This window comes from Phalaenopsis equestris, unplaced genomic scaffold (genome assembly GCF_001263595.1).
Source record: "Phalaenopsis equestris unplaced genomic scaffold, ASM126359v1 Scaffold233045, whole genome shotgun sequence".
In the NCBI taxonomy this organism is placed as follows: Eukaryota; Viridiplantae; Streptophyta; class Magnoliopsida; order Asparagales; family Orchidaceae; genus Phalaenopsis; species Phalaenopsis equestris.
The window spans coordinates 22179-38426 of record NW_018250999.1 but is presented as its reverse complement, the minus strand read 5'-3'; the positions used below and the strand labels follow the sequence as shown (position 1 = coordinate 38426).

Sequence of the window (16248 nt, the reverse complement as noted above, 5' to 3'; positions counted from 1 at the left end):
CTTTTATATCGATTGATTAAAATATTAAAGTGCAATTTGATAGAGACCAACCATCAAAAGCCCAAAAAAAGATCAAATTCCAAGTATGACAACTGGACAGAGAATACAACCTGACATCAATATCATGTTTCCATAAAAGATTTGTTACATTGCCTAATAAGTCCTTAGAATAAATATAAATGATAAGGCCAAGAATAATTGAAGCAAAAATTGAACAAAACCACATAAAAGTGAAAGGAAATAGTGGAGCATTCATCTTCACCATTTTGTATGGAAATTGCTAAATAAAGATTAAATAGCTCATTTTCAGGTGGATTCTTAGTCGATTCGGACAATGTGAACGGGTATTTGTTTGTTATGGAAGGTGGTCAATATCTTCAAGACTGATTAACCCTTAGTGGAGACTGGAGTTGAAGTAGATATACGAGTTTTGAGAAGACGACGCATGGCAATGATGAATCAAATGGAGATGGAGAAAAGTAAAGTGCAGTATTATTAAAAGTAAGATAACCTGTGAGTCAGATGAGAAAAGCATAACGTTATAGCATTTCTAAAAACAAAGAAAAATACACCTATTGATGTATTGAGAAAGCTTGACATTCAAATATCTAAGTTGTAATAGAAAACTAAAACTTGCCAAAACAAAAGAGAGAGAGGGACAGAGAAATTGTTGAAAGTTTATTAGAAAGAAGATAAAAAGCTTATGAGATGCAGACTATAAAACTAATAGTAACAATAATTCATATGAAACACAAGAATCCTAGAAACATTAAGCAAATGATGATTGTTGCATTTAGTGATACAATTCTATTGAGATATATGGGGATAAAAGGTTTGATTAATAAGACTACTGTCAAACTGAAATCACGAAACTAAGATTGCAGTATTCCAGAGACAATTGTATCAAACATTAGACTTAGCAATATCAACTATATAATGATTTGTTTATTCAGCGGCACCATTCTATTGAACTATATATGGCCAAAAGGTTTGATGAAGCGTACCATTGCCAAAATAAAAATTGTGAAACTAAGATTGCATAAACTCCAAAGCATTATCAGTATGTGAAGTTTCATTTGATGTAGAAATTGAATTTTATATTTTGATAAGAAGTTTTGAAAACAAGAAAAGTCTCCACTTAATATAAGAGCAAACAAACTCAAATGGCCTAAAAATAATCATCAATTAATGTCACAAAATATTATAGATAGGTAAGAATTGAATGAAGAACCCAATATATGAGCGCACTAGAGCAAAATCAAGATTTTGATGACTAGTGGAAGAAGGAAGAAACACACAACAATGTTCCATCTCAAGGAAAAAATAGTCAAAATTGGAGGGATGATGTGTGGGAGGTGGGGAACATAATTTTGAGGTATACTAGGAGAAGGTAGCCTTTTGACAGTGCCATGGGTATGGAAACTTCGTTGAAGGAAGAGCAGAAGGCCTACAACTGTTACGAAGCAAACTTTTCCATCTAAAACTCTACCTTTCATTTTCCTCAAGCTAAAATCCTTAAAACAAAAATAAGAGTGATTTAAATTTATTAAACAATTAAGGCTTTCGTAAGGAAAAAAAAAACATCAGAAAGAGCTAGTGATTAACAAGTATGTAAAATTCCCCACCTTTTATATGACAAGATGCACTGGAATTTAAAACACGAAAGTACCAATTGAGAAAACTGCAGTGAATCCATAGAAAGGTATAACATGAGAGGCTGAGAGAGATATCTATGATTGTTGAGAAGAAAAGTCATAATCTTCCTAAGAAACAGCAACTAAGCAAGAGGAAGAAGCACTAGGAGAAGGCTGATATAAACTGATTGTCGAAGAATGCTGATTAGCAGTGGGTAAGCAAATTTATCAATTTATCACAACAAAAATCAATAAAATGATCAATGTGGCTGTAGTGAGGACAAGCAGAAAATGTATTTTACCACCACATCCATAGTAGCCACAAATCTGGTGTTCACCGTGTCCACAAATCGCTCTTATCAACCCAGGGATAACAAAAAAAGTCGGTTGATCAGTGTGAGAGGAGTCAATGACACAAAGAACTCAGAAATGTGCGTCAGGAAATACGGAGACAACAATTAACTGAGATTTTAAACCCTTTAATGAAAGATGAAAGTCAGAGATATATGTTGGCAACAGAAATTATTCATTATTTGTACTGCCAAACAGTCATGTTAGTAGTTAAAGGTCAAAACTTGAGCAACTCATCCCATCTGTCTCTTGGAGTGTTATAGTATTCTAATATCTACATGTCATATTGTTGGAGGAAAAAAAAGTCAAATTAAAAAGATAAAAACACGAGAGACGTTAATTTCTTAAAAGTAAAATGAAGAAAGTTTAAAATGATCATGGTTGAGACTTGAAACATGGTTTTTGACTGTTGAGGCAACCAAAGTTCTAGCCTAACCACTTAAAACAGTAAAATAGTATGATCAAATACTTTCCATTCAAAAAATTAGATAATGTCAATACTATCAGGTAGAAATGCATCAAGGTGGAATTTATCTTAAGAGAACACAAGGAAGCAAAAAACCACACACCATTAAATCTAAGAGTGGTATTGATGCTAAGGAAGGCTTTCAAATCATTGAACAAAACAAAAAAGTCGTGATTGTGAGAAAGAGACTCAAAGAATTTCATATTTAACTCAAAAAATTGAGAGGAGACTTAAGAAGCAAACGTTCCATAATAGAGTTAGCAAGAAAAGCAGTTGGCGGCAGTGGAGGCTATCAAGCATATATATACAGGCCCTAAAAGGTGTCATGGTTAAAAGCATGAACAAGAGTGGGAGGATTGGGTGTAGCTGAAAGCAGAAGCCGGCAAGGGGGAACAAGGTTGTGGACAAGCATGGTAAGGAGTGTGGAGTCACATGCATGAATTGAGAGAGGGATCGCATGCAGCAGTTAGCATAGAATCGTAAGCAAGCAATGATGGTAGAATTGCAACTGAATGCCAAAGCGGGTTGCCACTTGCACGAGAGATGCAAACACAAATAGGAGCGTCAAAGGCAAGTGTGATTGCAGGGTAAGCAAACAGGTGGACTTAGGAGGAAGAGTAATCCACAAATATGTGAAAAAAGAATCAACATGCAGGAGTGTAAAAGGAGCCAGGATTAAAAGCAGCGCCGGGGGTAAAGGGTGTAAAAGAGGATGGTATGGTATCTATGGTTTAGGAATTCCTTACTCCGGAACCATGTTGAGGAGAAAGGTTTTGTGTGCCGTATCCAATAGATCCTTCCTATTTATGGTAGAAGAACAAGCACATTAGTCTAGGAAACACTCAAATAAACACATAAATTCTACAATTATATATGTAGAATTGTCATAATTCAAAATTTTCTCACTTTATGGACAATAAGAACAAACTAAACAGGGTTTGCGAAATACTACAAATTAAAGAGGAGAAATATAGAGAGAATATAACAATTTCTAACTACAAGTTAGGTATAAGAATGGGAAAAAAAGCAACCAAATATCATAGATAGGATTCCAGGGAAGCTATGAGGTTAAATTTTGGATTAAATGAGAAATAAAGGTCAGCTCATCCAACTGGATGCAGATTCACATAATGGGATGTAGAGCAGCATAATATTGTAGGAATTAAGACTTCAAAGAGGATAAGGAAATGAAAAAGGCAAGACAATGATTTCATATTTCACTCATCAAAATGGCAATTTAATTTTATAATCTTGAATCAAGCAATTGTTTCTCAGATAAATTGATGGAATATTCATGTTAGGAACATAGCAAAGTAGAATGTCCTAGGTTCCAGCTTTTCAGATATTAAAATAATAAAAAAACAAAACGAACATTTAAAAGATAGAATAAATCAAATAAGCAACATACAGTATGTTTCCCAAACAATAGAACCATCGCTTCTCGTATAAGAATCTAATAGGAAAGGAGAAACTAATTACTTGCAACTCCTACAAAAAATTCCTTTAACAAATAAGTAGCTATAACGCCAATTGTGTTCTCTTGATTAATATTTCTTAAGGAAAGCTGTTATTATAATGACTTCTGAGATGAGAGAAAAAAAAAATCATGCCATTCATTTTCAATGTATTATCCATATCAGATTAAAATAATGATAAATACTCTGATAGATAAAATACATCATATCAAATTATGAGAAATACTCTGAATAGATAAAATAAATCATTATCAATTAATTCTCCTAAATATTGGTTAAGAACCAATAAGCAACTGAACAAGCTAACGGATTTTCACTCTGTCATGCACTGTTAAATTAGCAGTTCAGAAAAGGGAAACATGAAAATGGAAGCATGAGAAAAAGTAACATCAAGTCCAATGGTTATGCCATTGCTCCATAAATATATGCTAGCATTTAGAAGACCGTAGAAATTACATTCGCTTAAGTTATATGTATTAATTACTTTTAATTTTATGATTTTTTTTACTATTTTCAGCCTTACAAACGCCTCAATTCCCGATTTGGCCTTTTTAAAGCTTTTTCTTTTTTCTACCCAGTTCTCTCCATGACAAGTTTTAGTTTAATCATAGATCAAGTCTTCAATCTTTACTGATCCAATTTACTCCTTGGGGCATGAAGTTTCCCAAATAAGTAACCTCTCCAAGTAATTCTAATATTATAAATCACATTCTCATATTTGACATTCTTATAACCAGCACAAGGCATAGCAAGAAAGAACAGTCACATGGATTAAATTGCTTGCTTGTTGAACACCCTCCCTTTGCTTTCCAATAAGCACTAACGAACAAATCGGAGCTAAGTAAAAAAATAAACTTTAAAAAAACGGATGGAAATCAGACCACAAGTAGCATCAAAATAGTTTGAATAGCCATTACAACATTGCCACACAAATCTCTACCATTAGAAGGTGCTTGAAATTCTGACAAAAGGCTTTCTAAAACAATCAATCTCATCATAATTAAGAAAACAATTATTGAGTTAACGAAAAGTAAATGCTCCAAAAAATAATCGGTTAGATACTTTCTAATATCCCTCTGCTCGGATCCATTCACACCTCTCCAAATTCTATTAACTTGCTGTCGCATCCATTTATTTCCCATTAAATGTACTAGCAGTAAGAGATTTATTATACTCATGTTCACACAATGTCAAGTTTTTGAGTAATTCTAAATCCTAATTCATATTTTACTGATCCTATCAATTTTCTCCTTATATGCAGTCTCTAAAAGTAGTGAATTTTATCCAAGATATTGTATACAAAATTTCTCAATTTCTATGGACAAGAAACATTAGTAAACTGTGTAGGCCACGGCACTCAAGCTAAACTGACTGAGATTTTTCTTTTTCACGTCTTGAATCTATCATTTATAAATGGTTTCTGTTCTCTCACTTTGGCAATTGAAGCATCACATTCAATACATTGAAAATACCAATTTTGTTATTTGTCGTTGAATGAATCTATTTTATAATTTTTAATTTCCTAGGGCGTCCCCTGAAAGCAACGCGTTGTATAGCCTGACTACAGTGAAGAGTATGCAAGGGCCGCTACACCAGCGCCCGGGTGTAGTGACAAATAAGCACGGGTTCCCCGTTACGGACGGACGTGAGTAAAGAAATTAGTCTATAAAACAAATGAAATTAATATTATGATGATGAAACTAATGAAATTAATATTAGGATAAGATCTTGGAATATAAACACTCTCAATGACAAATTAATGGAATTAGTTGATATTATGATACATAATTCAAGAAACTAAATGTGTTGGAGAAAAGGCTAAAGAGATTGATAACTTAAGCTTTAAACTTTGATATTCTGGTAAGAGTCGCACTAGAAATGGTGTAGATGTGATTATAGATACGAGTTTGAAAGATAATGTTGTAAAAATTAATAGAGTTGGAGATAGAATTTTAGCCCTTAAGATTATCATTGATACTAAAATTTTTAATATTATAAGTGTTTATTTCCGATCTAAGTAGGTTTAGATACAAAGTTTAAAGATAAATTCTGGAATGACTTAGAAGACTTGATACAAATGATACCTCTTGAATAAATATTTTTTATTGGAGGAGATTTAAATGGACATGTCGGTAGAATGGTAGAAGATTTTAGAAATTTTCATGTTGGCTATGATTTTAGAGTGACTAATAAAGAATGTAAAGCTATTTCAGAGTCATTTTAGATTTTGCTTTAGCGTATGATTTTGTTATTACTAATAATTTATTCAAGAAAAGAGATGAACATCTTATTACTTATAATAATAGATCTAATAAAACACAAATTGATTATTTTCTTATGAGAGGAGATCGTCAAGATTGTAAAAATTGTAAGGTTATTCAAAGTGAGAATTTATGTACCCAACATCGCTTATTAGTTCTAGATTTTAAGATTAAGAGTTGTAAAATAAAGAGTACTAGGACTCATCATCGTAGAATTAGATGGGGAGCTTAAAAGACAAATAAAATTATTTTTCAGAGTAAAATTCAAGATTTCAAAATTTGGGATGTTCATGATAAAGCAAATGTTATGTGGGATAAAATAACAAACATTATTAATTAAGTAGTTAAAGATGTACTTGGAGAATCAAAAGAAAAATTTTTTTAAATAAAAGTATTTTGGTAGTGGAATAATAATGTGCAAGAAAAGATTAAATATAAGAAGTTATGTTATAAAAATTAGTTTAAATGTAAAAATTAAATGTAAAATCTGAGAGAACGGGGAAAAATATCAAACGGCCCGCAGGGAGTCTAAAAAGACAATATATGACGCTAAAAAGTTTGTTTTTTATGATATTTATAATAGAATATATACTAAAGAGGGTGAAAAATATATGTATAAATTAGCCAAACAAAGAAAAAAGAAAAGTAAAGATTTAACTCAAGTAAAGTGTATTAAAGATGAAAATCAAAAAGTAATTTTATTATGATATTCAGCATAATGGGTGAAAACATTTAACTCAATTTTGATAAACTTTTTAATGAAGTTTCTAAAAATACAATCGACTTTAGTGATCTTAATATCGTTAATGATAATAAAAAGTTTCATTTTTACCGTTACATTAGTAAAAAGGAAGTTGAGGAGGCTTTAAAGAAAACTAAGGGTGAAAAGTTTGTAGGGATGATATTCCAATTGAAGTATGGAAATGTTTAAGAGATTTGGGAGTTTCTTGGCTTACTAGACTCTTTAATATTATTTTAAAAACTAAAAAGATGCCTGAGGAGTGTAGGAAGAGTATTTTGGTCCCCAATTTTAAGAATAAAGGGGATGCCTAAGAGTGTGCAAATTATAGAAGAATTAAGTTGATGTGTCATACTTTAACATTAAGGACAGGGTAATTGAACATAGGTTAAGACGTATTACAAATATTTCTTATAATCAATTTGGATTTATGTCGGGCAAGTCTACTATGGAAGCTATACATTTATTGATAAAGAGAATCTACATTTGATTAAGTTTGATGGAGAAGTTCAGAGATAATAAAGAGAATCTACATTTGATTTTTATTGATTTAGAATTTAGAAAAAGTAAAAAGTTTATGATAAGGTTCCAAAAGATATCCTTTGGAGAGTTCTTGAGAAGAAAGGTGTTGATATGACTTATATTCAATTCATTAAAGATATGTATACTAGAGTTGTTACTTGTGTTCGAACTGAAGGAGCATTGACCAAATATTTTCCTATTTCTGTTGGATTACATCAGGAATTGCTAAATTTAACAAAAAATATGATTTAAAACCAATTTGAAGCACATTTTAATAGTTTGGGACTAAATTGGAACATTTTAAAACGTGGGGACTAAATTAGACACTTCTTAATAGTCACCGGACTAATTTGGGCTTATTCATAGTTAAAGTTAACAGTTTCTAATGCAACCTAGTATGAGATGCACAATAAAACACAAAAAAAAATTCACAATGTGTTAAAAAATCATAATTTAAGCCAAAACTTGTCACTTTTAATGCAAGGATAGCAAAAATGCTTTTGGAAAGATAATTTAGTAATTGACAACATATAGAATTATACAAAAAAGCAATGAATCGCATAAAATAATAGCAACATATTAATTTCACGCTTCAGAAAGAAAACAAACCAAGTATCTTGCTTGAAAATTTTTCAATCAGCAAACAAAACCAGAGACAATAATTTAAGAGGTGAGAATAAGAATAGAAACTAAAAAAAAAAGGAGCTAAGCCTCACATGAATACAAGAAGTATCCCTCTAGAAGTAGATGTGCATACATGCAAAACACTCAAAAAATACATAATTGACAAACACACGCAAGAAGAGAGAAAAATTGGAATTTCTATTTCAATAATTTTTTACATGTCTCAAGTTACTATTTATTGTCTTCAAATGGCCCAAAATAACAAACACATCAATGAGCATTAACTCAAAAAATAGCTTGTTTCAATAAGACCAAAAGGAATTCAAATATTAAAAGCCATGTTTGATAAATTCAATTCCAAAATTGCATCAAAAAATCACCAAAATATAAAAATTCCCGTAGTAGCAATCAGCAACATTACTAGAAAGTAGGGTGATGTAAGTTTAACATGGCGATCAGGAGAATTAAAAAGTTATAAGTGTAATGGGCAAGGCTGAACAATAAGTTAGTGAGTAAATAACAACGGAGATGACTGCAGCACGTAAGAGAAAACAATTTATGCAGCAAAAGAAACCAGTGGTAAAATTAGCCAACAAAGAATGGCAATAAAAGATAGTGCGGGCAATAATACAATTAAATGATGGTAAAGGGTATACATCATCAACAACACAGTAAAAATTATTTCCAGGTTTGAAGCATCTAAATTCCATTTTTTAAAATTGAGATTCCTGGGATTGAGATGTAAAACTATGTAGTAAGACTTAGATTTAACAAATTTTTTAAATTAGTTTAAGAAAACAACTCGTTCATATAGGATGACATTATAGGCATGTCATACATTAAAAACAACAAAAATAAAATTTAATGGTAAAACTAATATAAATCATCATTTTAAGGGGCCATTTGGTTGCAGGTAGGATTTAGTTTGAATGAGATTTAGTAAATCCTATAAATCCGGATTTATGAAATCTTGAAGGGATTAAATCCTAAAAACTGTTTGGCATGTTAACATGTAAATCTTAATAAATCCGGATAAATTGTTTGGCAATTTTAATAGGATTTACTAAATCCCTCTCTTCCCACACGCTTCAGTTTCTCTAAATCTCATAAATATGGCTTCCTACGATTTTTGATAAATCCCGAATTTAAAGCAAAACGGGATTTATGAAGCTGTAAGATTTACATGATCGTTTTTTTGTTGTTTGGCAGAATTTAGCATTTAGCATAAATCCTGCATAAAACATGCTTAAAAGCGTCTTCCAAAACCCCTAAATACTTTCAAATAAAAGTACATTTTAGAATTTCTATCAGTTGGTGCTTAGAATGATATGTAAACACATTAACTTTAACGATCCGACATTTGCTCTTAAAATCATAATTATCATATCAATCTTAAAGTCACTGAATTAAAATCACATAAATTTGCTTCTCATATTACACTGAAAAAGAAAAACATTTTTGTTTGTAAAAGGTGATAATTTTGAAAAATAAAGGGGGTGCAGATAGATAATAGATAAGCTTGTATAAATATTTAGAAGCATGTATGTTTGTTTATCAATGCAAACGAGAATAGCTATGTTCTAGTATGTCCCAACTGATTTTCTTCGGGATATTGTTTTAAGATATTAAAAATGATATGCATTATTTTGAGCAGTCATAAAGAAGCATAAGGTTTAAGTTGAAAAGACTGGCACACAGCTAGAAATAAAATCCCATTAAAAAAAACCTGAAAGAACGAGCATTTATGAATGATTATTGAATAGCCATGATAAAAATGGTACATAAAATTAAATTGAACTAGACAAATTCTGCATGGCACAAGATGAGAAACAACTTTTTGAAAGATGACTAGAAAGCATTTGCAATGAAAGAATGTCACGGAGGAACACAGATGAACGAGCCTCGTAGAAAGCTAGCTGGAAAAAGTATTGAATGAATGACTCTTACTTGGTATTTATAGCAATTCAAATCGCACGCAGGCTAATAAAAAAAAGAAAAGAATATCATTATTATTTTCCTAGATAAGCCTATCAACTAAGTCATGCATTCATAGATGAACACAACAAAAATGTAGAAATTACTGTTAATCATTTGTACAAGTAACAAATGAATATTTCATATAACCAAAGATTCATATGAAAACACCTCATCCTTGGTTTCCATATTAAGCAAATTCCAGCATTAGAAATGTTCACGTTGGATGTGAGTTACTAAGGGACATAACTTTAATAATTGTAGTGGCCTCCATCAACATTAATTGATAATTTCATAAAGGGAATCAAAGCATGGCATACCGAATCATTAGCTCATAATAAATGCGCTTCAACTCTTGGAGTGATGGTATATCAGAAGGAGCCTCTTGAACCACATTATCTCCTTCCTTGGGCTTTTTCTTTTCTTTGGAAGAGTCTATATCAAAAACCCGAGGACTAATTTTCCTTGATAAAATTTGTGCACGCACATAATCCTCACGATCTAGGCATAAGCGTACCTGAATTTAACACCAATTATTAAAAAAAAAAGATAAATTTCATAGAGATGCTATGTTCAAACATGAAGCATGTCATACTTGCTCAAGTATAAATGCTATCTTTTCAGTTTTCGCCATTGCTCCAAAAGTTTCCACCTAGGGAATCATATAATCAATGTATAAATAGCTGGAAGAGAAGATTAAGTAAATGGAATAAATTCTTCAAAATTAAAGTATTTCTAAGTAAAAACCATATCTTACTGCAATTTCTTGCATCAAATCTGCAGCTTCAGCTATAAGGCCTTGCTCCTCTTTTATTTTTGCAAGTTTCTTTATCAAGCGTGCTCTCTCTATCTCAACATATATCTGCAAAAGAAGATTAGCAAGAGTACTTAAACGATATGCCATGCACAATTACGCTAAGAGATTTATAATTAAGCTGCATTAGAATTATCAACAGAAGCATCAAATTAGGTGCACCTTTCCAGCTGAGACATTGTTCAATGTCTTGATGAGTTCCACGCGTGTATCAGTATCAGGTGTCTTATCAATATATTGCATTGCTTGTTGTACCATAGCAGTCACAGCCTGTAAACCAAAATAAAAAATAACAAAAGCAATAAACAAGAAATAAGCATCCCAAGGGATCATATCAAATCGGGAAACAAAACTATGATTGCATGGTCTCTGCTCTCACATAGATGCATGACTAGTACTACAAGTTTGTTCACTATGGCCATGAAGGCAAAGAGAGAGTGCATGAAATGTGGTACGGATTGTGTGCTTAAATAAAAAGTATATATCTATCAGAAAAGATATAACACTTTCATTAATCACAAACAACGATGAAAAAATAAACAACAAAAGCTAATCAAAAGCAAAGTTTTTGATAAAGTCTAAGACAGGGATCATTCATCTATAACATGCAACAAATTTTAAGGATAGGATAAACTTAAATCCATCCTAAAAAACTTATGGGATCAACTAGTTAACAAGTAACAGAAAAACTAGAACTCAAAATTATTCAATATCATTTTTTTTCCAGGCAATATAACCATTATATCAGTGATTCCAAAATGCCTGATAGCACATTTCAAAAGATCTGGGTGGTTTAATGCACTATCATGTTGCCTCACAAATTCTAGGCCCCATAAAATATAACTCTTAAATATTTCAACCAATTTTTCAAGCATCACACAGCATTGTTACCCCTAGTACTATTGGAGACTCACTTCACAAATAAGAAAGAACCTATTTAAATCAAACGTGTATGGCCATTGAGTAATTTGACATGCTTCAAAGTTTTCACACCATGAAACCAGATTAAAAAATTTGACTTAAATCATATGAGAAAAAGTATTTTTATGCCCAGCCATAAAATAAAATGGCACTTGCAGGCATCATACTTATAGGAATTAGCAAATATTAACATTAAAACCTGTAAATTTTGGCCAATAAATCTATATGAAAGAATTTTGTAATTTCCAAACTATCCTTAAATGCTTCAAGAAGAAACTTCAAAAAGATAAAATTTAATCCTTTCAGTCTCCAAAAAGCTTCTACCATGAGTTTCCATCTGAAAAATATTTGTATATGGCTTTCTGTTTGAGCAATTTTTCACATGATAAAAAGGGAGCAATTTAGCATGAAAAACAAGTCAAGGATAGCTGATTCTGGGCAATTCAAACCAAGTGGAAAAACAAATTAATAACAAGACCTTTCAGAAGGTATTACCTGCTTAAGCTGGCCCCTCCTCTTTGCGATAAGTAAAATCTGATCATTGAGAGTCTTCCATGCTCCAGCCTTGTAGCAAAGCTCCACGATCTCTATAACTGCCTTCTTCGTCCCGGCAACATCACCGGCCAGTCTCATCTGCTTCTCCACATTCAATAGAGCGTCTACCTTGGCGTCCAAATTATCTTCCTGCAATTTAACAAACAATTAAAAGCCATAACAAAAACAAAAAAAATCGGCAATAACAAAATCTCGTCAGGAAACTTGAGGAATAATAACATTCATACTGCTCAAAACGCCAGATCAACCCTAGCCCTAAATCCAACATCACCGACAGTGAAGCGAATGACTACTCATAACAAAATACCATATTTTAAATAAGACCCCGATTGACAGGATTTAGTTCGGCTGATAGAACAACCATAAGCAATTGAAAACGGAAATCGAAAGAGGCAAAAGGAGCTTACCATCTTCTCGTGAGAAATTGTAGCGGAGGAGGAGAAAACCTAGATCACCGGGGATGCGATCTAGGAAGAGAGAGCGAGGGTCTACTCTGGCCTTGCTGTTGATTGGAGAACCGAAGTTATTTTAACAGAGCACAATATTATCAATAATATTTAAAATACTATCATTTCCATCTAATTTGAACGTAGCTAATCCAATAATAATTTCCCCTCCCATTCGGTGTGTTTTTGGGAAGAAATATTGCTTTGAGCTGTTGTGGCTTATTTGATGGTTTTGTAATAATATTTTTAATAATATCATATGAGTATAATTTGCCTAATAAGAATATTGTATACCTAAAGATGATCTGCATAATCTCTAGACAATCAGATGGTTCAAGATCAGAAGACTAGAATGTTATTGGTTACTCCCTTTAAAGTAGAGCTAGTAATGTAATTCTATGTTTTTTCCTCTTATTCTCGATAAATAGGAGGAGTATTATTTACGTACGAAGTACGCAAGCAGTTATGTGTGCGTACTCCTCCAAATAACATTTCAATAAATCAGTTATTCGTGATTATTGAGAAGTTATTGTAGTATAACCTCTCAATAACCTTTCAATAACCTACTAATATATTTCGTTGTTTCGTCAATAACTTTCAATAACCTACTAATATGTTTCGGAAGTTTTGTCAGGTTATTGGGGGTATTAACCCCAATAACGCTGACATAACTCTCGAATAACCTCTATACACTCACAGTTCTGCGTGTGTACTCCGTATGTAAATATTTTTCAAATATGAGGGTTGTCACATGTAATGGGGACTTTTGGATCTTTTTTTTTTGTAACATATTCTCTAGATGAAATAAAATGGGTCATCGGCCCCTGGAATACTCCATCCCCCCTTCCCCCAACAAGGGAAGTCTTCCTTCTTCCATCTGTCTAACGCTCTATTCCTTGAGCATGCTCTACCAGACATATTTAGATTCAATATTTTTTTAGATGTGATGAGCGTGGAATCTGTCTATCTGGGCCCTAGACTAAAGGTTTGAACATGTGTGGGGCACTCCAATCGACGGTCTGTGTCATGGGAATGTCTATATCAACAGGATATGGCTTTGTATCATAGGAACAAATGACAAGAGGATACCAGAGCAATGTCAGCTTGGCCATGATTGAATCGGGGCACGGTCGTGATGGTGTAGAACCCAACTATAGTGTGCACTCAGTGAGGTTGTCCCGTGTATGTAGCATAAAAAATGGATGCAATCACTAACATTTTAAATATTATATTTACATACATAACACACTAAATCATACATAAAACACAAATACCATGGTCTATCCCCTCTATTATAGCCAAGCAACAAGCCATTATAGGAAAAATTATTAGGTTCGGACGTCCGCACATCTGGACAGTCATTCACCGGCCACCACATTACCCGCAATCCAGGTGTAAGATGATGTGGCAGCCCATGAAGAGTTGTTCAGACTTGTGGTGTCCATACCTAATATTTTCTCCAAAGAAGGCTCCATGTATTAGAAGAAGAGAGAGACGGTGATGACTCTCTAGAGATTCAATCCTCTCATCCATGCTTGCTCTCTTCGACTTTAATTCTCCTATATTTGTTTCTTCATTATCTCAATTGCCACCTTCTTCTTTCTTCTTAATTTGTTATACCTCACTCCATCTACAACCATAAATCAAAAGAATATTGTTTTTAGCTTTCTTACTACTGTGCGATAGGCTTTACCCAATAATAACGAAATGTCAAAAGCCATCCATAACTTTACCTAATTTATCAAATGGGAATGGTTTCAAGCCTGAGCTTGTTGGATGTGTTCATGGGTATAAAATTATAAAATAATGTAAATTCCCAATAATTATTTTCTCTAAACACATGAATTTTATCTAGAAGATGGAAGTGTTGTTCATTTTGGGAGGTTTAAAAACCTTAGAGAAGATGTTGAATTTGCTAGTGAACTACTCTTAGATATATAAGATTTAATATATTTTAAAGATTTAACTGGCCTAAAAAATTTACTCATTTCATTAATGGCTTGGACTTATATATAGCCTTATAATATTTACAAATAATTCTCTAGACTTCTTCTAATTACAACTAGGACCCCACATTAAATACAACTCTCAACACTCTCCTCAAGATGGACAAAAGATATCTACTAATCCCATAGTGTCAAACAACTAGACAAATCTAATGAGCTAAGTCCTTTGGTGAGACAGTCAACCACTTGCTCTCAGTGGCTATATGACTTAGCTTTGGTAGACCAGTATTCATTTGTTTCTTCATTATATATAGTGTCACATATCAATCTCCATGTGTTTGGTTCAATCATGTTGCACCGAGTTGTTGGCTATGTTGATCGCTAACTTGTTGCCGCACCACAACTTCATTTAAGCTCCTTGGTCCACCTTGAGCTCTACCAATAAGACTCTTGATACATCTAAAATATATGGTGTTTTTAGACACATTTGTATACAGATTTTTTAGATATTGCGCTTTAATATAAGGTATTTGTGTGTTTTTCTTTCAGGTACAAGTAAAAAGATGAAATGCTAAGAGGAGTGAAAAAGGATCAAATTTGGAGCAAAAATTTGAAAATGGTACAAAAGAGTTTTGGCGCCTAAGTGTCAGATTCGACGCTTACACTCTGGTGAAACAGAGAAGGCTCCATCTAAGCACCAAATACCTCACTATTAAGCACTAGAGGCAGTTATGTGATGGTTTACTTCATTTGGCCTAATTTTGAAGGGACATTTAAGGCACCTATTAGCTAAAGAGGGTGGTTATGACCACTACAAACGAAAATATGGTTAGAAGACTTGTGAAATGAGGCATCCTTTGGAGAATACATCTAATTGGGACACATTTTGAAGAGTTATCATGGCACCTATTGGAGATTTATAAAAGAAGGAAGTTGAGACTTTTTGAAGTGTGCTTGAAAGTTCTGAAAAGTGTTAGAAAGGGGGAGTTTTGAGAGATAATTTTGGAGAGATTTTCAGGCATCACAATTTTACTTTATTCTTTTTATTTTTGGTTTTATTGTAAGAGTCAAGAGTGTTGTAAAAGAGAAGAGATTCAAATGAACTTCACGAGTTTGGTGGAGGATTTGAGATAAATTTTTATCTTTTATTTTTAAACTACTTTTGGTTTTAATTAAGATTTCTTGTTGATTTGACAATGATTTCTACTTTTAAACTATTTTCTCCATAGATTTTAAGTAGTTTTCTTTATCTTTCTCCTTAAAATGATAAGTAATTAAAAGTGTTGGATGAAAGTTGAGGAAAGTATTGATCTTTAATGTTGGAAGAAGTTGTGATGATTTAAATCCTTGCACTTCATTTACTTATTGATTTGGCATATCCAGATGTTAAAATTTATTGTGAGAACATGCAAGAACTGGGCTGGTATTGTCTCAGTCAACAATTGGAAAGAATCACATGAGGTTGTATGAATGAGAATGTAATTCATATGATTTAGTGCAAATAAATAGGTAAATAAACT

At 32.5% G+C, this 16248-nt stretch overlaps 1 protein-coding gene across 1 annotated transcript in view; it reads right to left on the bottom strand.

Annotated features, from left to right (window-relative positions):
- LOC110038536 (26S proteasome non-ATPase regulatory subunit 12 homolog A-like) overlaps window positions 1-12912 on the bottom strand; it is a 32953-nt gene extending 20041 nt beyond the window's left edge. Inside the window, exons 1-6 of the mRNA XM_020743404.1 lie at window positions 12744-12912; window positions 12277-12465; window positions 11023-11130; window positions 10804-10908; window positions 10642-10698; window positions 10367-10563 (exon numbers count right to left, since the gene is read on the bottom strand). Coding sequence (XP_020599063.1) covers window positions 10367-10563; window positions 10642-10698; window positions 10804-10908; window positions 11023-11130; window positions 12277-12465; window positions 12744-12746 — 659 coding nt within the window. The 5' untranslated portion in view covers window positions 12747-12912. The remainder of the gene's footprint in view (window positions 1-10366; window positions 10564-10641; window positions 10699-10803; window positions 10909-11022; window positions 11131-12276; window positions 12466-12743) is intronic.
- Between the last annotated feature and the right edge of the window lie 3336 nt (window positions 12913-16248).